Source organism: Oenanthe melanoleuca, chromosome 2 (genome assembly GCF_029582105.1).
Source record: "Oenanthe melanoleuca isolate GR-GAL-2019-014 chromosome 2, OMel1.0, whole genome shotgun sequence".
In the NCBI taxonomy this organism is placed as follows: domain Eukaryota; kingdom Metazoa; phylum Chordata; class Aves; order Passeriformes; family Muscicapidae; genus Oenanthe; species Oenanthe melanoleuca.
This window is the reverse complement of record NC_079335.1, coordinates 105777402-105795579: the sequence shown is the minus strand read 5'-3', so window position 1 is coordinate 105795579 and position 18178 is coordinate 105777402. Positions and strand designations below refer to the sequence as shown.

The 18178-nt window shown below is 44.8% G+C and overlaps 3 protein-coding genes across 5 annotated transcripts in view; 2 read left to right on the top strand and 1 right to left on the bottom strand.

Moving 5' to 3' along the window:
- Positions 1 to 1606: 1606 nt before the first annotated feature.
- Positions 1607 to 6521, bottom strand: CCR9 (C-C motif chemokine receptor 9). Its single transcript, XM_056482839.1, has 3 exons — positions 6491 to 6521; positions 4056 to 4111; positions 1607 to 3573 (listed from the first exon to the last, which is right to left on the bottom strand). Exons 1-3 carry the CDS (start codon positions 6519 to 6521, stop codon positions 2416 to 2418), a joined length of 1245 nt encoding a protein of 414 aa, XP_056338814.1. The 3' UTR covers positions 1607 to 2415.
- Positions 6522 to 9899: 3378 nt separating this feature from the next.
- On the top strand, positions 9900 to 17133 carry TMPPE (transmembrane protein with metallophosphoesterase domain). 3 transcript variants are annotated; one of them, XM_056483734.1, is made up of 3 exons: positions 9908 to 9993; positions 12011 to 12126; positions 12612 to 17133. In XM_056483734.1, exons 2-3 carry the CDS (start codon positions 12123 to 12125, stop codon positions 14015 to 14017), a joined length of 1410 nt encoding a protein of 469 aa, XP_056339709.1. In that variant the 5' UTR covers positions 9908 to 9993; positions 12011 to 12122; the 3' UTR covers positions 14018 to 17133. The 3 variants fall into 3 exon arrangements, with proteins under 3 accessions (XP_056339711.1, XP_056339709.1, XP_056339710.1); XM_056483735.1 differs by having other exon boundaries at positions 12011 to 12149; XM_056483736.1 differs by lacking the exon at positions 12011 to 12126 and having other exon boundaries at positions 9900 to 9993.
- Positions 9912 to 18178, top strand: part of GLB1 (galactosidase beta 1) — a 40590-nt gene continuing 32323 nt past the window's right edge. The window contains exon 1 of the mRNA XM_056483733.1: positions 9912 to 9993. Within this exon, the coding sequence (XP_056339708.1) occupies positions 9940 to 9993 (54 nt within the window). The 5' untranslated portion in view covers positions 9912 to 9939. The remainder of the gene's footprint in view (positions 9994 to 18178) is intronic.

The following is an 18178-nucleotide window of genomic DNA, read 5'->3' as shown; positions in this document are numbered from 1 at the left end:
GGGAATACCTTTTGACTGTGAGGAAATCTCCCATCCTGCAAGAGAGCATCGGGTGAAGGCTGGGAACACCCTAGCCAGGCACAAGAGAGATTGTGGTAGAATAAATCCAAGTAAAATATCAGGGCAGAGGGACAGAGGAGCACAAGAATGGTTTGACCACTAGGAGCTGTGCTGCTGGCAGATGGAGGCCCCCAGCAGATGTAAGAGGGAGTAATGGCAGAAAACACCTCCATGACTGAGTCCCTGCTGTGTGCTGACCAACAAGAAGGGTTGGTGATGAGGCTGCAGCCAGAGGGGTGCAGGGAGGCAGCTTCCCCTGGAGTTTGTGTGGTGAGAGCAGCTTGGGGAGCCACCAGCAGTTGCTGGACTGCATGCAGCCATGGTGGAACAAACCCCTAGAGGGAAAACCGCCCCCAGGAAGGTTGGTCCACAGCTTCCCCTGGCAAAGTGATGGGAGCAGCCTGACCCAGAGCAGGATGTGCATGACCCAGGGACAACCCCGTCACCCCAAACCACTGCAAGTTCATTGCTGTTTCACCACCCTCAGCAGTTTCCCCTGCTGATCGAGCATGAATATTTCCCACTGCGTTTTGGGGACTGAAGAAGCTTTACTTTCTGTGAGATGGGCTCAAAATTCAAGTTCCTGGAGCTGGTGAGATGTAGTGCAGGGAAGAAGAGCTTGCAGTAGCTAACTAAGGTTTACACACTTACTTGTTTGCATCAAGGGCTCTCTGGGGGCCAAGAGAACCCTCTGTGTAAGAGCACCATCACCCCCAGCCTCAGGAAGGGGTAGTGGGGCTGAGCTGCTGTGGGGAAGCATCTGCCCCCAGTGTACTTCCTCCTCCCCTGCCCTCAGAAACCTGCCCTGCCTCCCCAGACTGCACCCCAGCCCTCGCCTCAGGAGCCTAAACCTGCTCTGGTGCCTGTGGGGTTCTCAGCTGCAGCTTCCACACCACAAGGGTTAAATATTTGAAATAAACCCTCTAAGAAAAGTTTTCCTTTGGTCTCTTTTGAGAGGGGTAAATGCTGTGATTGCAGATAGGTTACGTGTATGGATGTGTGGGCAAGAAACAACCAGTTCATCCCCTTGGTGTATGTGGCAGTGCCTTTATTTAATTTTGGCTTCTGTTTGCTAAGCACAAATCACAAAAACCCCCCATACCCTTCTTATACATATAGTAAAAATATGTACATCTTTGACCATTTTTCTTCATAAGGAAAAAGTAAAAAGAAAACCAAACTAATAAATGTATATGAAACTTGAACTCCATCTGCCCAGGTGCACCCTATTAGCTAGAAAAGCAGCATCAACTTTGCAGAAAGCTTGTTTACCAACATACTTTAATGATAAATGCACAATGAAAACCCATTTTCCCTGGAAGAGCCAAGTAGCAGAAGGCAAACCAGGTTAAATGATATTATTTAAAACAAGGCCTCCTGAGCCACTACATCCTGCAATTGAAGAGTGGGAGGCGCAGGCTGTGGTCAGGCAGGACAGGTGAGGCCATGTCCCTGTGAGGGGATGAGCAAGGGGGAACAGATAAATGACACCCTGTGGGCTCAGGTTTTGGGGTGAAATACAGCACACCACTTCTGGGAATGGCAGTCCCACAAACTGATGTCTCATTCCAAGTTTCATTGGGTTTAACACTTAATTACTTGCTGTCTTGCTGGCCTTGGGTTAAATGTATTTTCCAAAGATATTGGTGCATAACTGGCAGTCAGCTGAACCATGGGTTTGGTTTTTGTGTTCTGGTTTATGATAGCTTTGCTACCATACAGCAAATATCCCTGGGACAACAACTCAGTGTCTCTGAAGCTCTTAATTTTTTATTGTGAGGGATGATTTGTTTCTTTGCAAGAAAAGCCACCTATGCAGCCAAAAAGAGTTGCATTTGCCCAGGCACAGAGAGCAGCATTTGCTCACTGCAACAAACCACTGCCAGAGCTAAAGGCCATTCTCCTTTACATGGGATGGGATCTAGTGTAGGAATCTGGCAGGGCTCCAAAGTCCTTCAAAGAGGAACCTGGTATGACAGCAAATGATGGCTGAACCCCCTCCTGCTGCTTCCTATGGACAGAATACTTCATGTGCCTCTGTTGCTGCCATAGCTGGGTTTATCATCCGCTGTGAGACTTGTTATTTCAAGTTGTGGTCTTGATGGGCTGCAGATGGGCCAGCTGTCACAAAGATATTTTTTGACATCTATCAGTTCTGTTTATAGCAAATATGGCTCCATTTTGCTCCCATCTGCCAAAGGTTTCCTGTTCTCTTAGCCAGCAACCCTCAGTTGGGTCTTGCACGTCAAGGACAGACCCCCAACCTTTTCTGCCCCTCTGGCATAGTCTTTGGGGTGTACAGATGGTTTCCAAAGACATTGGTGCTTCTCTGGAGAGGAGAAGGTGAGGACTAACTCAGAGGATGACTTTGCAAGGAGGGGACATAGCAGAGGAAGTCCAGTGAGTGTTGAGGATCAGGGAGTTCCTGACCCGCCGCCTGCCCAGCATGGCAAAGGACCAGTTTGAGCTGTTCTCCTGGCTGTCACAGGCAGAGGAGGGCTCCTGGCTCCTGCTCCAGCAGCAGCCACAGCCTTGCATCATCCTGCCCAGCGCCATCCTGAACCGCTCGCCAGCAAAGACATAGAGGAAGGGGTTGAGGCAGCTGTGGAGGAAGGCAATGCTCTGGGTGACCTGCAGCCCAATGTCCAGCTGGTTGGCAGCCTGACAACTGTGCACCACCCCGGTGTAGGTGTTGATGGCTTTGACCAGCAAAACAATATTGTATGGGAACTGAGAGAGGAGGAAAGCAGTGATGATCATGGTGATAATCTTCAGTGACTTTTGCTTTTGGGATCTTTTGGCTTTCAGGAGGGTGTTGATGATAAGGGTGTAACAAATCACCATGACAAAGAGAGGGAGGAAGAATCCTATGACGACTTTCAAGGCCAGGACTGTAACTCTGAAGATCACACTGACATTTGGTGGGTACATGATTTTGCAAACTGTCACGTCACCCACCTGTGTGCTCTGGCTGTAAATGATTTCTGGGATGCACAGGCCCACAGATGTCAGCCAGACAGCCAGGCACATGAGCCTGCTGCGCAGGAGCCACCTTCGCTTACAAGTTTTAACTTTCATCGCTTGGACTATAGTGATGTACCTGTCAAAGCTGATGCAGGTTAGAAGCAAGCTGCAGCCATAGAAGTTGATCTTATACATGCTGTTGACAACTTTGCACATGAAGTCCTTAAAGATCCATCCATGGGAAGCAGCCTTGGCCCAGAAGGGGAAGGTGAAAAGGAGCAGGAGGTCGGCGATGGCCAGGTGCAGCAGGTACCGATCCATCATGCTCCTCCTGAAGTGGTATTTGCAATAGACAAGCACCACCAAGGTGTTCCCCACTGTGCCCACAGTGAAGATAAGCCAGAAGAACACCGGCAGGAAGGCTTGAGCAAACTGCCTGACCTGCCTCGTGTCGCACATGAAGTCTGTGCTGTTCACTGGGTTTTCACACAGGGACAGCATCATGCTGTCATTGTAGTAATCCAGGCTACTCTTGCCAGGATGTGTGACCTGAAATAAGACATGTAGTAAATCTGTGTTGAGAGGCTCAGTAAAGCATACATTTGCCCCTCTCCACCAGATGCAATTGAAGATGCCTAACATATTCTGTTTAAATGAGAAACTGCAAAGGCTGCCTGTGAAACAGGTCATTTCAGATTGCTTGAAGAGTGCAGCACAGCAGAGATTTATAAAAATGACCCATTGAGTGAGAAACTTACGAAGGAGCAGTTCACCACGTCCAGGCAACTTCAGTTATTAAAATGACATGTGGTGAAAGCATTATCTATGTCAGATAATTAAAAACATGGTTTGCTTGGCTTCAAATACATAACAAAAGGCAAAATGCCCAACTTGGAAAGAGGTTGAGAAGCAGTCTTTGTGTTACTCTTACGTTGGGATGGTATCAGTGGCTTGAAAGAGGCAGAAAACTGATGGATACAAAGAGGGGAGGAAGGAAAAGAAGATGAACAGTGACATAGCTGTATACTCACTACACTTGCAGCTGCCATCTTCAGCCAGATCCTCAGTCTGAAGGAAGCTCTGTAGCCTGGAGAGGAAAAATGGGAGAAAACAACTGCTTTGAAACAACTCTGAAGCAGGACTGCGACCTTTTCCTTGTACTTCTTCTTCTACCTTTAATAAAAACCTCAACTCTCAGAAACAACTCTGGCCGGAAGATGAACAAACCACACAGAAATTGATGTCGCTGATTTGAATTATTTAGTTATTTCCACGTAAAAAATTTACATTTGGCCTACATTAGGTCTTCAGTTTCTCTATGGCACTGTGCTGATTAAGTCCTTTTATGTACTACAGTCACAATCTAATTTTTAACAAGCTGTAGACTCCCCACTGTGCGCGTATAAAAAATAATCTAAAAGCACTGTATCTTGCAAAAGATTAATGTGAAAAATTGAAATGTTCCTCTTAAATTATCTAGCAACTAAGCAGGAAAAGTACCTGGCTTTAGTAGTACTCTGCAGTCTTAAATATTTGCATCCTCTGCAGCAAGTGATTAACAAGTTTAGGTACAGTGCTCATTGCTGTTGTCCTGCAAAGCTGATCACTAAGCCCCAGTAAACAAGAAAATATTGGGCTTTTTCAGGTAGCTGAGCCTGGTGGGCTTGATGTAAAACAAATGCACCTAAGTATTCCACATGTTCTGCAGCAGCTTGTCCAGAATAATGCCTGAGGATGAAGCCTGGTGACAACACAAGGTGGGTCAGTGCTACTGGGGACCTTCAACTAGCACAGATCTTTCTTCCAGACCCCTTCAAAAGCAGCTCATGTAACGAGAGGTCGCCTTGCAGAGAGCACAGCAGAAGCGGATGGAGCCAAGCCTCCTCCGTGGGGAAATAGCCCGTGTTCATGCTCTGACTTCCCTCTGACTGCTCGCTGTGGGCTGACTAAAAGCCCCTGTGGCTGTGGCTGGCAGCAGGCAGTCAGTGAGCTCCTGATTTCTCCCCAGAATTCACTTCTAACGTGTCATTGCAGCATCTGGTGAAGGGTGCAGAGCTGTGTATCCCCAGTGAGCTTTTTTATGTTACTTTCTTCTAACTGTCAGGCCTACCTTAAATTGCAAACAAAAAGATCATCGTAACTGGGCCAGTTTGGTGGGGGGAAAAAAAAGTGGTTTGTAATTCAGTTTATTTTCCATGGAGGCTGCTCATGGGAAAGAGAGACATGAATAGTGGAGGAGTGAGGGGACTCATCAGCGCAGTTTCTGCAGGGGGGCCAGCCTGGATGTGGCACACAGGAGTCACACTCTGCATATCATGTTTGCTCTTTACACCACAATTAACCTTTTTGTAAGGCTGAGGTGAGTGTGTGCTCCTGGGGCCTCAGCCCCAGCCTGTCACAGACTGTTTACTCTGTTTCATGTACTCAAGTTTCAGGTGGCTCAAACACAGGTGGCAATCTTCTCTTTCTTTTATTTTCATTTTGGTTTTTTTTTCCTGGTAAGCTCTTTTGATACCAAAAGGACAATGTCTCATACCATCATTTTTCTTCTCATGTGCATCATCTAGCACAGGGCAAATCAGAGGTTGCTCCTAGGTTGTGTCCTGCTGCAAAACACTTTCACTGGGGAGAAAAAATACCCTTGAACAAGAACTGCGTGCTTTTGGGCAGCTTCCAGTGTCTTTTTGGGAGGCTGGGACAGGAATGAGGATCCAGGTCTAGTCCTGCCCTCTCCAGGTTGACCCACAGTCACAGCTTTCCACTGCTGCCTGCCAGGGCTGCCAGCAGGCAGGAGCTAAGATCACAGGATCTGTCTCATGCCCCACAACACCTGGTGCTTTGCGAACAACAGCAAAATGGAGCAAAACAAAAGTATGCCACCTTCAAGAGGAAAGGACAGGCTATTCCTGCTGCAGAACCCAGAGCAGGATGGCAGGCAGTCCCATGAAGTCCCTACTGGTGGCACATCTGTAGGTGACAACCATCCAGAAGAGTGTGGCAGGGAAGAGTTTGAAAAGGAAGGCAGTGAGAAGTGGTTAATAAAAGTATAAACTTGCAAATCTTATGTCTTCTTTCTGGTAAGCTGGCATGCAAATAATGCTGATTTAAGTTCCCCTCTCTGCAGGGAGTCTGAGCACCATGGGGTTTGGCTTTAATGATGGTGTTCAGCTGTGACCGTTGCTTGTTGGATTCACAGTTCAAGGAAATTTCCAAGTCACAGCTCAGGCTCAGTTCCAGTTATGGAGAAAACAGTGATTCTGGCTAGGTTTAGGGTTGGGCTCTGCTGTTACTTGGCACCATGCTCATGTCTGCTGCAAAGCATCTCCTTCCAAGGGGAAGGAGCCCAGGATGCTCCACACTCAACTGCAAAATCTCCCATAAGGGTCTTGTGTATCTCTAATAACTGGTTGTCATCTTGAAACTCTTCATGAAACAGGCATAGGTCTGTATGAGGATACCACTGTACAGGACTTGGCCTCTTCCACCTCCTGGGCCATCCTGGAGAAAAATAGAAGAGGGAGAGTAGATCTCAGCCAAACCCCAGGGTACCTGCTAAGGAAAGCACATCTGAAAGCACATCTGGGATTGGGGATGAGTTACTCTGAGCTTGCAAATGGCTGCCTAATTATCCCTAATTCAAGCTAGTTTGGCTCTTGGTATAATGAAAGCTGATTCATCACTGGGAAAGCTACATTAACTGAAGTAGGGTAAGGGCATGCCCGTGAGCAAAGCCTTTGATGCAAAGGATCTTCACATCCTTTGGTCTCTCCTTCATGAATCTGTGCCCTCATGTTCAGGATTTAAGTGACTTTAATCAGACTTAGTTTAATTCTCCCTGGAAGCAAAATACTAAGTGTAATTTAACCCACCACTTTACAGAGCCAACCCCACTGTACTATCCTAGGGTAGATAAACCACCAGACAAGAACATGGGCAGCTGCTCATCCTATTAATTACTTTCCTGCCACATGACATTTGTTAAGTGAGTGATGCTGACAACTGCAGCTTTTTTGCCACCAAGAATGGGAACTGAAGCAGATCAGCGTGAACGTTAGTCCTCTTACCAAATTTCTGCCAAACTGGTTCCTGATTTGTATCCTCACTCAATGCCAACCACAGTTAAACCCTTTCAAGCAAAACCAGAGACAGGCAGTCAGTTCTTGCAACACCAGCATGCATTGTGAGATAACTTGTGATTTCCCTTCAGCTCACATTGATGCAAAACTAAGCACCTCTGTTTTCCTTACAAATATATAGCTTTCATGTTCATCAAGAGAACTTGCAAGTGAAACACTGTTTTTTGTTTTGTTTAAAGTGAGAAAATTAAAACCACCAGCATTTCTTCTATGTCTTCTTTTTAACTTCGGGGTGTTTAAGCACAATTTGGGGATGATTTTTAAAGCTCTTTATTTAATGCAGGTACTATAGCCAGAGAAGTACTTAGCTTGATGTGTTGATTAGATGTTGGGAAGGTTTTGCAGAAACAGAACAAAACTTAGGGTTATATCCTCTGCTGAGCCTGACCAAGAAGTTTCCCTTTTTCACATGAAAGCTGCACCCTGTTTGCAGTAAATCTATCTTTTAACATACCTATTTTACTTTCCTTGGGTAAAAGGACATGAAGCTGCTTCATTCTGGGCAGGCTGTTTGAGAGGTTTAGTAACTCCTCAGAAGGTCTGTGGAGAGGAGAGGCTGTGTCTTCAATTCACTGTCCTCTATGAGGAGGCTATTTGCAGTCAGTAAGATCAGTGCCTCTGACTGCAATTCCAGACAGGCTACTTGCTTATGCAGATTACACACAGGGGTCCCTGGGGATTTCCATAATGAGCAAACAAAAGGGTCTTCTTGTTCCAGCATGGGAACACAGCCATTAAATTTTTCCTTCTCTTCAGAAAAATGGAGAGTTAAAGTAAAAAAAAAAACAGCTTGAAAACTTTCTGAATGGCCCTGGAAATTACAACATCCATCACAAAAATGTATCAGACTAGGCCTGCACAGGTAAACTCCTAACAACAGCTGAAATAACAGTTTTGGCTTCAAGGATGGGTTGCAAACGCAGAGCTTGAAGGAAAAAATAAAAATTACATTATCCTAAGCATAGCAATACTTTTCCTCCACAAAAATAGGACAGATTTATAGTCTAGTTACTGAAGATACACAGTTTTCCAGCTTCTACCACAAAAAATATGTATACCTATTTCTGTGAACCCAATTCCTTTTTGCTAGAGAGGAATGTTTTAGCAATTTCTGTGCAGAGCCATGTCACCAGCAGCTCCTTTTACAGAGCACTTGGCAAGCAGGGACAAACAAGCCAGACCCCAAAGGCTGGTGTTAAACTTTCACATTCCTGTCAGGTCTTCATATTCCTGTGCTGTGTATCCTTAATTAAATTGGGAGCTGCCTGTGCCTGCTTGCCTAGTTTGGAGTACCCATTCTACAGTAAACATTCTTTTGGCTGTATCTTTTCTCAAGGGATATAAAAACTTTACAGATCTCAGGTCCAACTCCTATTTTAGGAGAACCACAGGCTTTGTTACGCTGTAGGCTGGCTCATACTGTGACTTTTAACTTCTGAATTAACTCCCTGCAGAAGTGTGCAGGGCAAAGGGATAAAATGAGGCTTGCCAGGGATGAGCAAAGGAATGGCACACCAAAGACTGAGAGACTGTGCACCAGTGAAATCCTTAGTTGGCTACACAAGGCACTGGGTACAAAGAACTGCATTTGAAGTGCTTCTACACATAGTATGAGGAACAAGCAAGAGGAGCTTAGAAGCCTTGGCTCAGCCCCAGAGATGCACAGTCACTGGCATAAACCAGCCTCCAGGTAAGGATTAAAGGACAAACAAATAAAGCAGGTGTGTTTGTGGGAGTCTACTACAGGCCACCCAGCCAGGATGACTACACAAACAAATTAGTCTTTAAGCAACTAAGAAGTACCTGTAAATCGATGTAGCTGATAAAACAGGTCCATAAGATTCCTGAAATACCTACACCACTTGGTACAGGTACTACGAGAACTGACTGGGAAAGCTGCCCTCCTATTTGTTGCTTGTTAATAGAGAGGGACTTGTGGGCAAACTGACGATTTGTAAATTTATTGAGTGATGATTTGTGACTTTCTTTGCCAGAGCAACCACAAAGCAATCAAGTTTAAATCCCTGCTGACAGGAGGAAAAGTGCCAGCAAAACTTCAACTCTGGATACTAAGTGAGCAAAATTCAGGGTGCTCTGGGAACTAGTTAGTGATGTCCCTTGGGAAAATGCCTCTCTCTGCCTTTCTGCCCAGCCAAGGCAGCAAAGGTGGCTGTTCTCTCATTTCCCTGGGGAGCTGGGGCAAGTCCTTGGTCTTGGACCGCCTGGAGCGAGTGTGGTGCTGCAGATGATGGTCTGACCACTGAAGGTAAAGGCCAGAATCAGATTTCTGTCCTGGCATCATCTGTGTGGGAGCAATCTCTGGAGATGTGCTCAGTATTGGAGGCTGTCTCTTGATTTCAGTGCAGGGGTCCCGAAAGAGGATTACAGTGCTCTAACACGGGACAGAGAGCACCCAGGCCCAGCGTTTCCTGTCAGGATCACGGCCTGAGGGGAGGTAAAGGTCAGCAAGACCTTCCGTCTTTCTGCGTGGGAGAAATCCTTCCATGTGCTCAGTACCGAAGCCTGTATCCAAAAGTGTCCGGTGAGCTCCTGACACTGCACAGCAGTGCTGTAGCGCACCCAGCCGCAGGGCCCCAGCACACTGCCCGGGGGAGGCGAGGGAAGAGGGGCCGGGCTCGGAGGGGTGGAGCCGCCCCGCGGTGCCGGCGGGGAGGAGGAGGAGGAGGAGGAGGAGGAGGAGGAGGGATGCCCGTCCTGCGCCGGCCGTTTCCCGGCGGAGCCGTCAGCTGACGCCGCCGTTTCCTGGCTGCCGCCCGCCATGCTGCGGCTGCTGCTCCCGCTGGCCGCCCTGGCCGCGCTCCTGCGGGCGGCGGTGAGTGCCCGCCCCGCCTCCGCCGCGGACACCCGTGGGCGGCGGGGGGCGGCTCTGAGGGGCGCGGGGGGCCGGCGCGGCCGGGGGAGGGCCGGCAGGGGCCTCCTCCCGCCGCTGGAGGAAGGCGCTTCGCCTCCATCCTTATTTAAGCCATGAGCGATTTAGAGCTGGGTGCGCGCCGGTGCCGGGCTTGTGGAGACCCCGGAGCCGGGTCAGGGAGGGTCCGTGCCCTTGTCCCGGGCAGGGCGGCCCGCTGGGGCTGGGGAAGGGCTGGCGGTGCCGCCCTGCCGGGGCCGTGGCCGCTGCGGCCGCCCGCGCCGGCACTCCCTGCGCCCAGAGCCGTGGAGGCCTCGCTGGGCCGGGGGGAGCCGGTACCGACGCTGCTGGCAGATCCCGTGGGAAAACCTGCTTGTCCTGTGGCGTGTGAGAGGAGGGAAAGGGGTTTTTCCTGTTCTCCACAGATTCTCTTGCAGCCGCCTTGTGGCGGGGGACGCAGTACCACAGCCTAAGGACGAATCCTCAGGCTCCGCAGTTCTTGTGGTTTATGCCTCGAGTTTGAGGCAGTGTCACTATTACCGTGGTGGATGGTGGTTAAAGATGTATGAAAAGCAGAACAACATCACGTGAGACCTTCTGGAAGGGCAGACTGGGACACACAGTTAGTGTGGTCTCTGAGGGGTGAGGTTTGTGGCTGAGCCTTCCAAAATTGTGAAGGTGGCCGGCAGAAAGAATGGAGAACAAATGCTCTTCAAACTTGGCAGTATTATCACTTTTGGGGGATTTAATAGGTTACTTTCAAACGGATAAAATACTGTAAAAAGACATGGTTTCAAGAATTTGCTGCCATGGGAGGTTGTAGAACCAAACAGTACTTAACAGGTAAAAAAAAAAATGGATTTGCCAAATTTAATTACATCAGGCTCATAAACAACATCCAGAAATGACTGTGCAAGGATTTGCCTTTTAACATCCCTATTGGAGCAGCTTTGTCAGCTGAAGGAGTATGAGGAAGCAGACTGTGGCTGGGGTCTTGTCATTTCTTCAAACAGCATTTCTACTGCTCTTGTCCAGACTGAGTATTGCATGGTGCCTAGAGGACCTGTGGACTTGAATTAGTAGGGCATTTCTTATCTTAGCTTATGCTCTTATCTTCCTAGCTCTGTGTGTTTTCTGTAGATACGTATGTGTAAAATAGCACTATTTCTTAAGAGTAGTTTAGTAACAACTGAGAGGGCTTGAGGAGCTGAGGCTGGCAGGAGCGATTTCCCTTATCAGCCCGCAGTTCCTTGACACAAGCAATAAGGTTGTGAGCTCCCTTTTTAAAACTTAGTCTAGTCCTCAAAGTAGATCAGGGTCCTGTCATCACAGATGTGCTAATGTTCTTTTAAATTAGCTTGAGAGGCCGTATGCAGCAGATAAGCAACCTGGCAAACTGGGGTTCGCAGGCTTCTGGGCTCAGGCTCACTGCTGAGCCCTACAATGCTGCTTTTGTGCCCTAGTTCTGAGATATTTTTGGCTGTAATGATTGCTTGCTTTCTCTATCTAAGTGTGGATTGAGAGACGGGAAGTGTTTTGAAAATAAGTATGCTATTATGGGATTATTATGTCAGACATGGTCTCTATTTTATGTTATGAAAGACTATGCAAACTTTTTTCATCTATGATTAAAATAAAACAATCGGTTTCTTCTAAATAGAAATGTGCAACCTGAGCATTAATAGAAACACTGTGACTGAGCAAAATACAGAGCAAACTAGGGAATTCTGCTACCATTCAAACATAACTGATGCTTACTTGTTTGATTTCAGTCTGTGAGCAGACATGCATTAGATTCTGTGCTCCCCTCTAAAGGAGCAGGGTATGGTATTTTAATCCCTTTTCAATTTGATTGCATCCTGTTAGACCAGGATGTACTAGAATGGGTGTTGAGTCTTGAAAAATTCTACATGTAGTGGAAGTGAGCTGGAAGTGAGTAGCAAAACACAGTGTGTGTTTCACTGATCCTACTGATTTTCAGGGCTTTGGAGGAATCTGATTCACAACGACAGGCAAGGATATCTGCTGATCATCTGCAGTTTCTGGGATCACAGTTGCATCTGTTCCAGTGGGAATTTCACTGCTGCTGTAGCATGTGTTAGTAGAACCTCTTGCATGTGGTAAGAATGATGTAGGGTGATTCCTGCTTTTCAGATGGAGCTAACTGCTTGGCAAGAAAAACAGAAGTTATGTGTAATGTCAGAAGCAACTTAGTCCCAGATCATGTATGGGATTTACAAATGCTGTAATGGTTGTGCCAGGACACATTGCATCCCTGTTCAGATGTATTGCCATCTGCTACTAGGAAGTATTGATGAGAAAAAAGCGTTTAAAAGAAAAGAGTGTGTGAGGGAGAAATGATTGAGGGAGGCAGGCAGGGAGCTTGAAAGGGACTTCCAGCATCCAGTCTTTTCTGCTATCTGATTTACTCCACTGCAGGACATCTCCTTTATGCCTTTATGACAGTGATTCTGCATGACCCAGCATCTTGTGTATGTAGAGTAGCAGTCCTTTATTGCAGTCTGGGAAAAAGGGAATGCGTGTAATATTTTAAAGCGGCTCATACTGGTTCCTGGTTGCAGGCTTTGTTGACCCAAGGCATCCCTTCATAACCACATTACTGACTACTGGAGACTTCTGCAGAACAGAAAGGAACAGTCAGGAAGCAAAGATGATCTCCTTCAAGCAACTGCCCATTGAAGCAAAGGCTGCAGTGGCTGCAGGAGTGGTTTTCTTCTCCATGATGCTATCACGCAGTTACCTGGCGGAAAAACTCGATTTCAGGACGCGGCGCTGGCTTCTAAGGCTGCAAATGGCACTATTTGCTAATACACTCATGTTGATGGGGTCTCTTCATGTTTGGAGAAGTACAGTCACCACGTTCACCAGGTCTTCAGCTGCCAGTTCCTTCTGTTTCATGCTGTGGAAAATAGCTGTGTTCATGTTTCTAGCTTTGGCTCATTCAAGCTTCTTTACCTTGCTATTTCTTGTTGCAGAAGAGCCCTATTTCTTTTCTTTAGCTGCCTACACTTGCTTGGGAGCTTACATTATTCTTATCTTTTTCCTCTTCACTCTAGGCTCTGTAGAGCAGGCTTACAAGTTCTTGACTGGGAGAGGCGCTAAGGCAGGCACTGGCAACAAGAACAGAACAGCACTGAAACCAGTTCTGGCAGTCTTGCTGACTGTTGTGCTGACTGTTGTTGGGCTGTTAAATGCTTCCCAGCCTCCTACTGTGAATTCAGTGGAGATTCCAGTTCACAAGCTGCCCTCAACAATGAATAACCTGAAAGTGGTGTTGCTTTCAGATATCCATCTGGGGCCTACAGTTGGGAAGACCAAGCTTGCCATGATAGTGAGAATGGTTAAGGCTTTAAAACCAGATATCACCGTGATTGTTGGGGACCTATCTGATGCTGAAGCAAAGATCATACGACCTGCTGTTGAGCCTCTTGGAGAGCTTGATTCCCCTTTAGGGACTTACTTTGTCACGGGAAACCATGAGTACTACACCTCAGATGTTAGCAACTGGTTCGAACTGTTAAAATCGTTTAACATTCAGCCATTGCATAATGAGAATGTGAAGATTGTTTCACCAAGGAGCACTTCTGACTGGTTCTGCCTGGCTGGCGTGGATGATATTGAAGCAGATGTGTTGCGCTATTCAGGACACGGCATGGATTTGAAAAAAGCTCTCAGAGGTTGTAGCAGTGAGCATGCAATAGTGCTCTTAGCACATCAGCCAATTGCTGCAAAGTGGGCCCTTCAGGAGAGACCAGACATAAATTTAATTCTCTCTGGCCATACTCATGGAGGGCAGATTTTCCCTCTAAATGCTGGAGCTTATCTTCTGAATCCATTCTTTGTTGGCTTGTACCAAGTTGGGCAGAATACCTTCGTCTATGTCAGCCCGGGGACGATGTACTATGGAATACCTATGAGGCTGGGCAGCAGAGCTGAAATAACAGAGATTATTCTACGTTCTCCTTGAGAGTCTTCCATTTGATAGACTTCTAATTTTTTTTTTTTTTTTTTTTTTGGCCAGTGTATTGACTCTCCTGCTATGAAAGCAAATCCTTTTTCAGGGGAGCCAGAGAAGATGTGTTGGGCTTCAGCAGGGTATCTTAAGTTTGAGGAGAAAACACTAACTGTATCTTGGGCCTATGAAACAAAATTTGGACATGTTAAATTACTGAAGAAATTAAATCTTTGAGTTCATTATTGTTGAGATTCTGCATTTAAAGATAACACTGATGTCATGGCGATAATGTGTGTCTTGTGCATGTTTAGTAAAACCTGTGTCCTGCAGCTACTTCATGTTCCACTGTTTGGTATCCATCAGGCAGCTGCCTTACCAAATCTCAGGCAGGTGAAGTTCTGAGCTTATGCAGTGAAGTCACTTATGCATGTTTTACAGAAAGGCCTGCAGGAGTGTGCACTGAGTATGTAGACTCTAGGAGGCTTATACTAGAGTTGTAGGGAAAAGGAATTGTTGAATAGTTTAGGTTGTTTTTTTAAATTGATGCTGGATATCTTTGTCCTTCTAGCTATCTGCAGCATGCACCAGGGCTTCCAGTCTGTGTTTCTTACTAGTACTATAATTAGCCAGGTATCAGTTCTGAAATTCAGTTTTGTCCAGTTAAAAAGTTGGTGAGACTGACACCAAAAAGTGAAAGTAGCTGTCTTTCTCTCAGGCATTTTCCCCAGATTAGCTGGGCATTTAGTGATTGCTTACTGAAAATAGCTCTAATAAAAGCAAATGAGGAAAATTCTAGAATTAACTTCAGTTGCTATCTGAGCATATAGTACCTCCTTATATAAAATACTAATTCCAAAGCTGAAATACTCAGTGTCTTTTGTCTTCATTCTGTATTTTCTTTCTGCCTGATTTCTCCTCCATAATTTTTCTTTTGCAAAAGTAAGAAGATTCTATTTGAAAACAATGCAAATAAGTTAATTCTTGAAATTTGTTAAAGGCTTTAATATTTAAGTAAATTATGTCCTCTTTTAATGAGAGTAAACTCTACTGCAGGTGACTTTCCCTAAGAGCATTTGCATGTTAGTGTCCTGGTTGTCTGATGAGCACATAGCAGAGTAACTGCTACAGGACAATGAGGGATGGCGGATTTCTTCCATCTTTCATAGAAGGGCTAAAATTAACATAAATTAGCATGAATTAACATAATTATGGTATATTGGAGGTATTGGACATCAATTGATACAAACATTCTTGTTTCTATATATTTGTATTCACTTAAGAAAGCCAGGATGTAAAATAACGTGTGACTTTTGTCCAGGCCAGTGAAACACTACTTCTGTTCATCTTCTCTCTCCTCCTCTCCCACCTCATTGCTGCTGCATGAAACATCACAGACAATTGGAGCCTGGGAATGCTGCCTTAGTAGTCTGCAGCTGTATCTGCAGGGTTTCCCTTGCTCTGCTCTTCTGGCCACCAGTGCCTGTGTTCCTCTCAGGCAGACCCACAGCATGGGGCAAAAGAAAGTGATTCTTATCCAGGAGACTGAGGATGGAAGACCAGAGCTGTGGTGTTCAGTCTTTTCCTGCCTTCCTGTGTGATCCTGAACCAACCATAAACACTTGGTTTTGTTCTTCAGCTTCTGTTCTCGTATTGAAGGAGATAGATGAGGGTGTGTTTGAAAACTACTGTAATCGTTGAGGGTTTTTGTAAGTTGAATTTTGAGGTTTGACTTCATCCACTCCAGACATCTCCCAGCCAGTTTCTAATTCCTATGCTGGTTTTGTATCCTGCTTCTCTGTACAAGCATCTTGCATTTTTACTCGGGAATGATGAGAAATGTGTCACAAAGGTTTGTGGAATTGTTGAAGAAGTCAGTCCTCTTTCTGTCTGAAAACTGAATACCTTACCGGCCATGCTCTCTGCTTGCCAAATTAGTTAATTTCTGTTTCCCACCACTTGTAATTTTGTAAGCTTTTTTTTTTTTTTATGATTATGTGATAATATCTGCTTAAGTATCCTAAATGTATTCAACACTGCACACTGTCCGTGTGTGATCCATCTGAGGCTTTTTCCAGTCAGTGACAGTATCAGATGGTCTTATGAGGAAGAGGTTTTGATAGCCTGTAATCCTCTGGTTACTTGGAGTTACTTGTCACGCCCTCAGTTAAGAGCTATGTTCTGGGTTTAGTGGTGCAGAGTATTGTTGCCTGGCCAGTAGTCCAGGAGGATTTTTACACTTGAATGTTCTTACCGTGTTAAGACTAATTGTTAAGCCTGTTTCTTCAACAGGAGGCATTTGTGGGACTGATTTTAGACCGTGTCAGTTTCTCAGTGATTTGCTAGTTTTGTTTTCTTTTTTTTTTCCTGCCCTTTTTATTTATTTTTTCATTACTTTGTATGTGCCTCTCTTGGAAGATAATTATGTATCCTTTCAAAAGCAGATATGCAGCCTTTTAGGAGTGGTCATATTGGCATTTCATAAATGTATTGAGTTCTCCTGATGTAATTTAGTCTTGCCCATATTTTTTTTTATCTCTCCCTCTGAAAAGGAGTTTTTTGCTTGGTGATGGCTTATTACTTAAAATGTTTTCTTTCAGTGCCAAAAGACTTCAAAGCCTTTTCTTATTTTGCTTTTTAATTATGAATGGAAAGTATCCTAGATCAACTTTGTTTGATAAAAGGAATGAACCATTTCTATAATCTCTCTAATCAGCAAGCTCTGTCCTTGAAGGTTCTTTTTATACTTTTTCAAACTTTCAGTTTGATTTGAACATGCACAATGCAGACCTGTGTTCAGTATTTCAGATGAAGAAAAATTGCTGTGCTGCTTATTTTGTAATTTTTAAATTTTTTTGGGTAAATTTTATGTTTGTGTATGTATAATATATTTAATCTAGAGAACTGAACTAAATGAGTATGTATTTCATCTTATAACAGGCCAGTTCATTGGGGGCTGAGGCCGAGTTAATTAATGTCAGAATTAATAGCAGAATATAATAAGATCATCAGTTTGTGAAAATTATACTTATTATATAACTACTATGGAATGGATTGGAAAATATGTAAATTATGGTATAACAAATGCTTTAAATGTTGGGATTTAATAAAACTTTATTCTTATAATCAAGCATGAGGCCTCTAATGACCTTTTATTTTTTACCAGTATGCATTGTAGCACTTTGTGCTGAATAGTTTTAACACACTCATTTTATTTACCAACAAGAAGCTACCAGCAATGAACCTGACTAGTTTTGGAAACTCTTACACCTCCATTGCTAAATGAGGCATGGTGGAAAGTGGGAAAGGCAAGGCCACTATTGCATTTGCCTAAAGCCTACTAGGAGAAGAAGGTGCAGACAGCAGGGGTGAGGGTGTGATGCAGAGAAAAGACCCACTGAGAGGGCATAGAAAGGTTACTAAGAGAATTTCTTGGAAAGAATGGAAGAAGATGAGTTATTTGTGATTGTCAATTTTGATACTTAGGATTTGCGGCTGAGAAAGAGGTGTTCTGTGATTGGTCTAAGAGAGGCTAAAAATCTTCAGAGATGGAGGATTTGTGCCTACATTTGTTTGCTTTCTAAATAAGAAAAAAACCTCCTGTTTTGTAGATTTGGAGAATGAGATTTTTTTTTTTGCTGCTGATACACAGTTCTGTGTTGAAGATGGGAAAAAAGTCTTATGTCAAAAGACATATACATTATAAAATGTTGAAATAGCATTAAGATTGCAAAAATAAACTCTTACTTGATTTAAGCAAGGACAATTTTTTTAGTTCTTCTCTTTTCCATGTGAGTATGCTCTGAGGATGTAAGGTGCAACACGATACCATTGCCTGTAAGAGTCTAAATTTTTAGCTGGGCCTTGATCCGATTAGTATGAAGGAACTGGCACTCCAAACAGTGCTGTCAGTGTGTGTTGCTTACCAAACTAGCAGACCCACTACCTCATCTTCTAGGGAGACAAACTGGGAACAAATTCCCTGCATATTCACAACTGTGATTATACAGTATTGGCAGAGCCAGACATAAATTCATGAAGACAACTCTTTTGTTTTTGTTGCAAGCCCTGAATCATCCACTGACAATGAAGTAATGCTGAGGAATTGATCATGAAGGAAGTCTCTTTACAATGAATGATGAGTAAGGTGAATTCCAAATGTTCTGGTAACTTCCT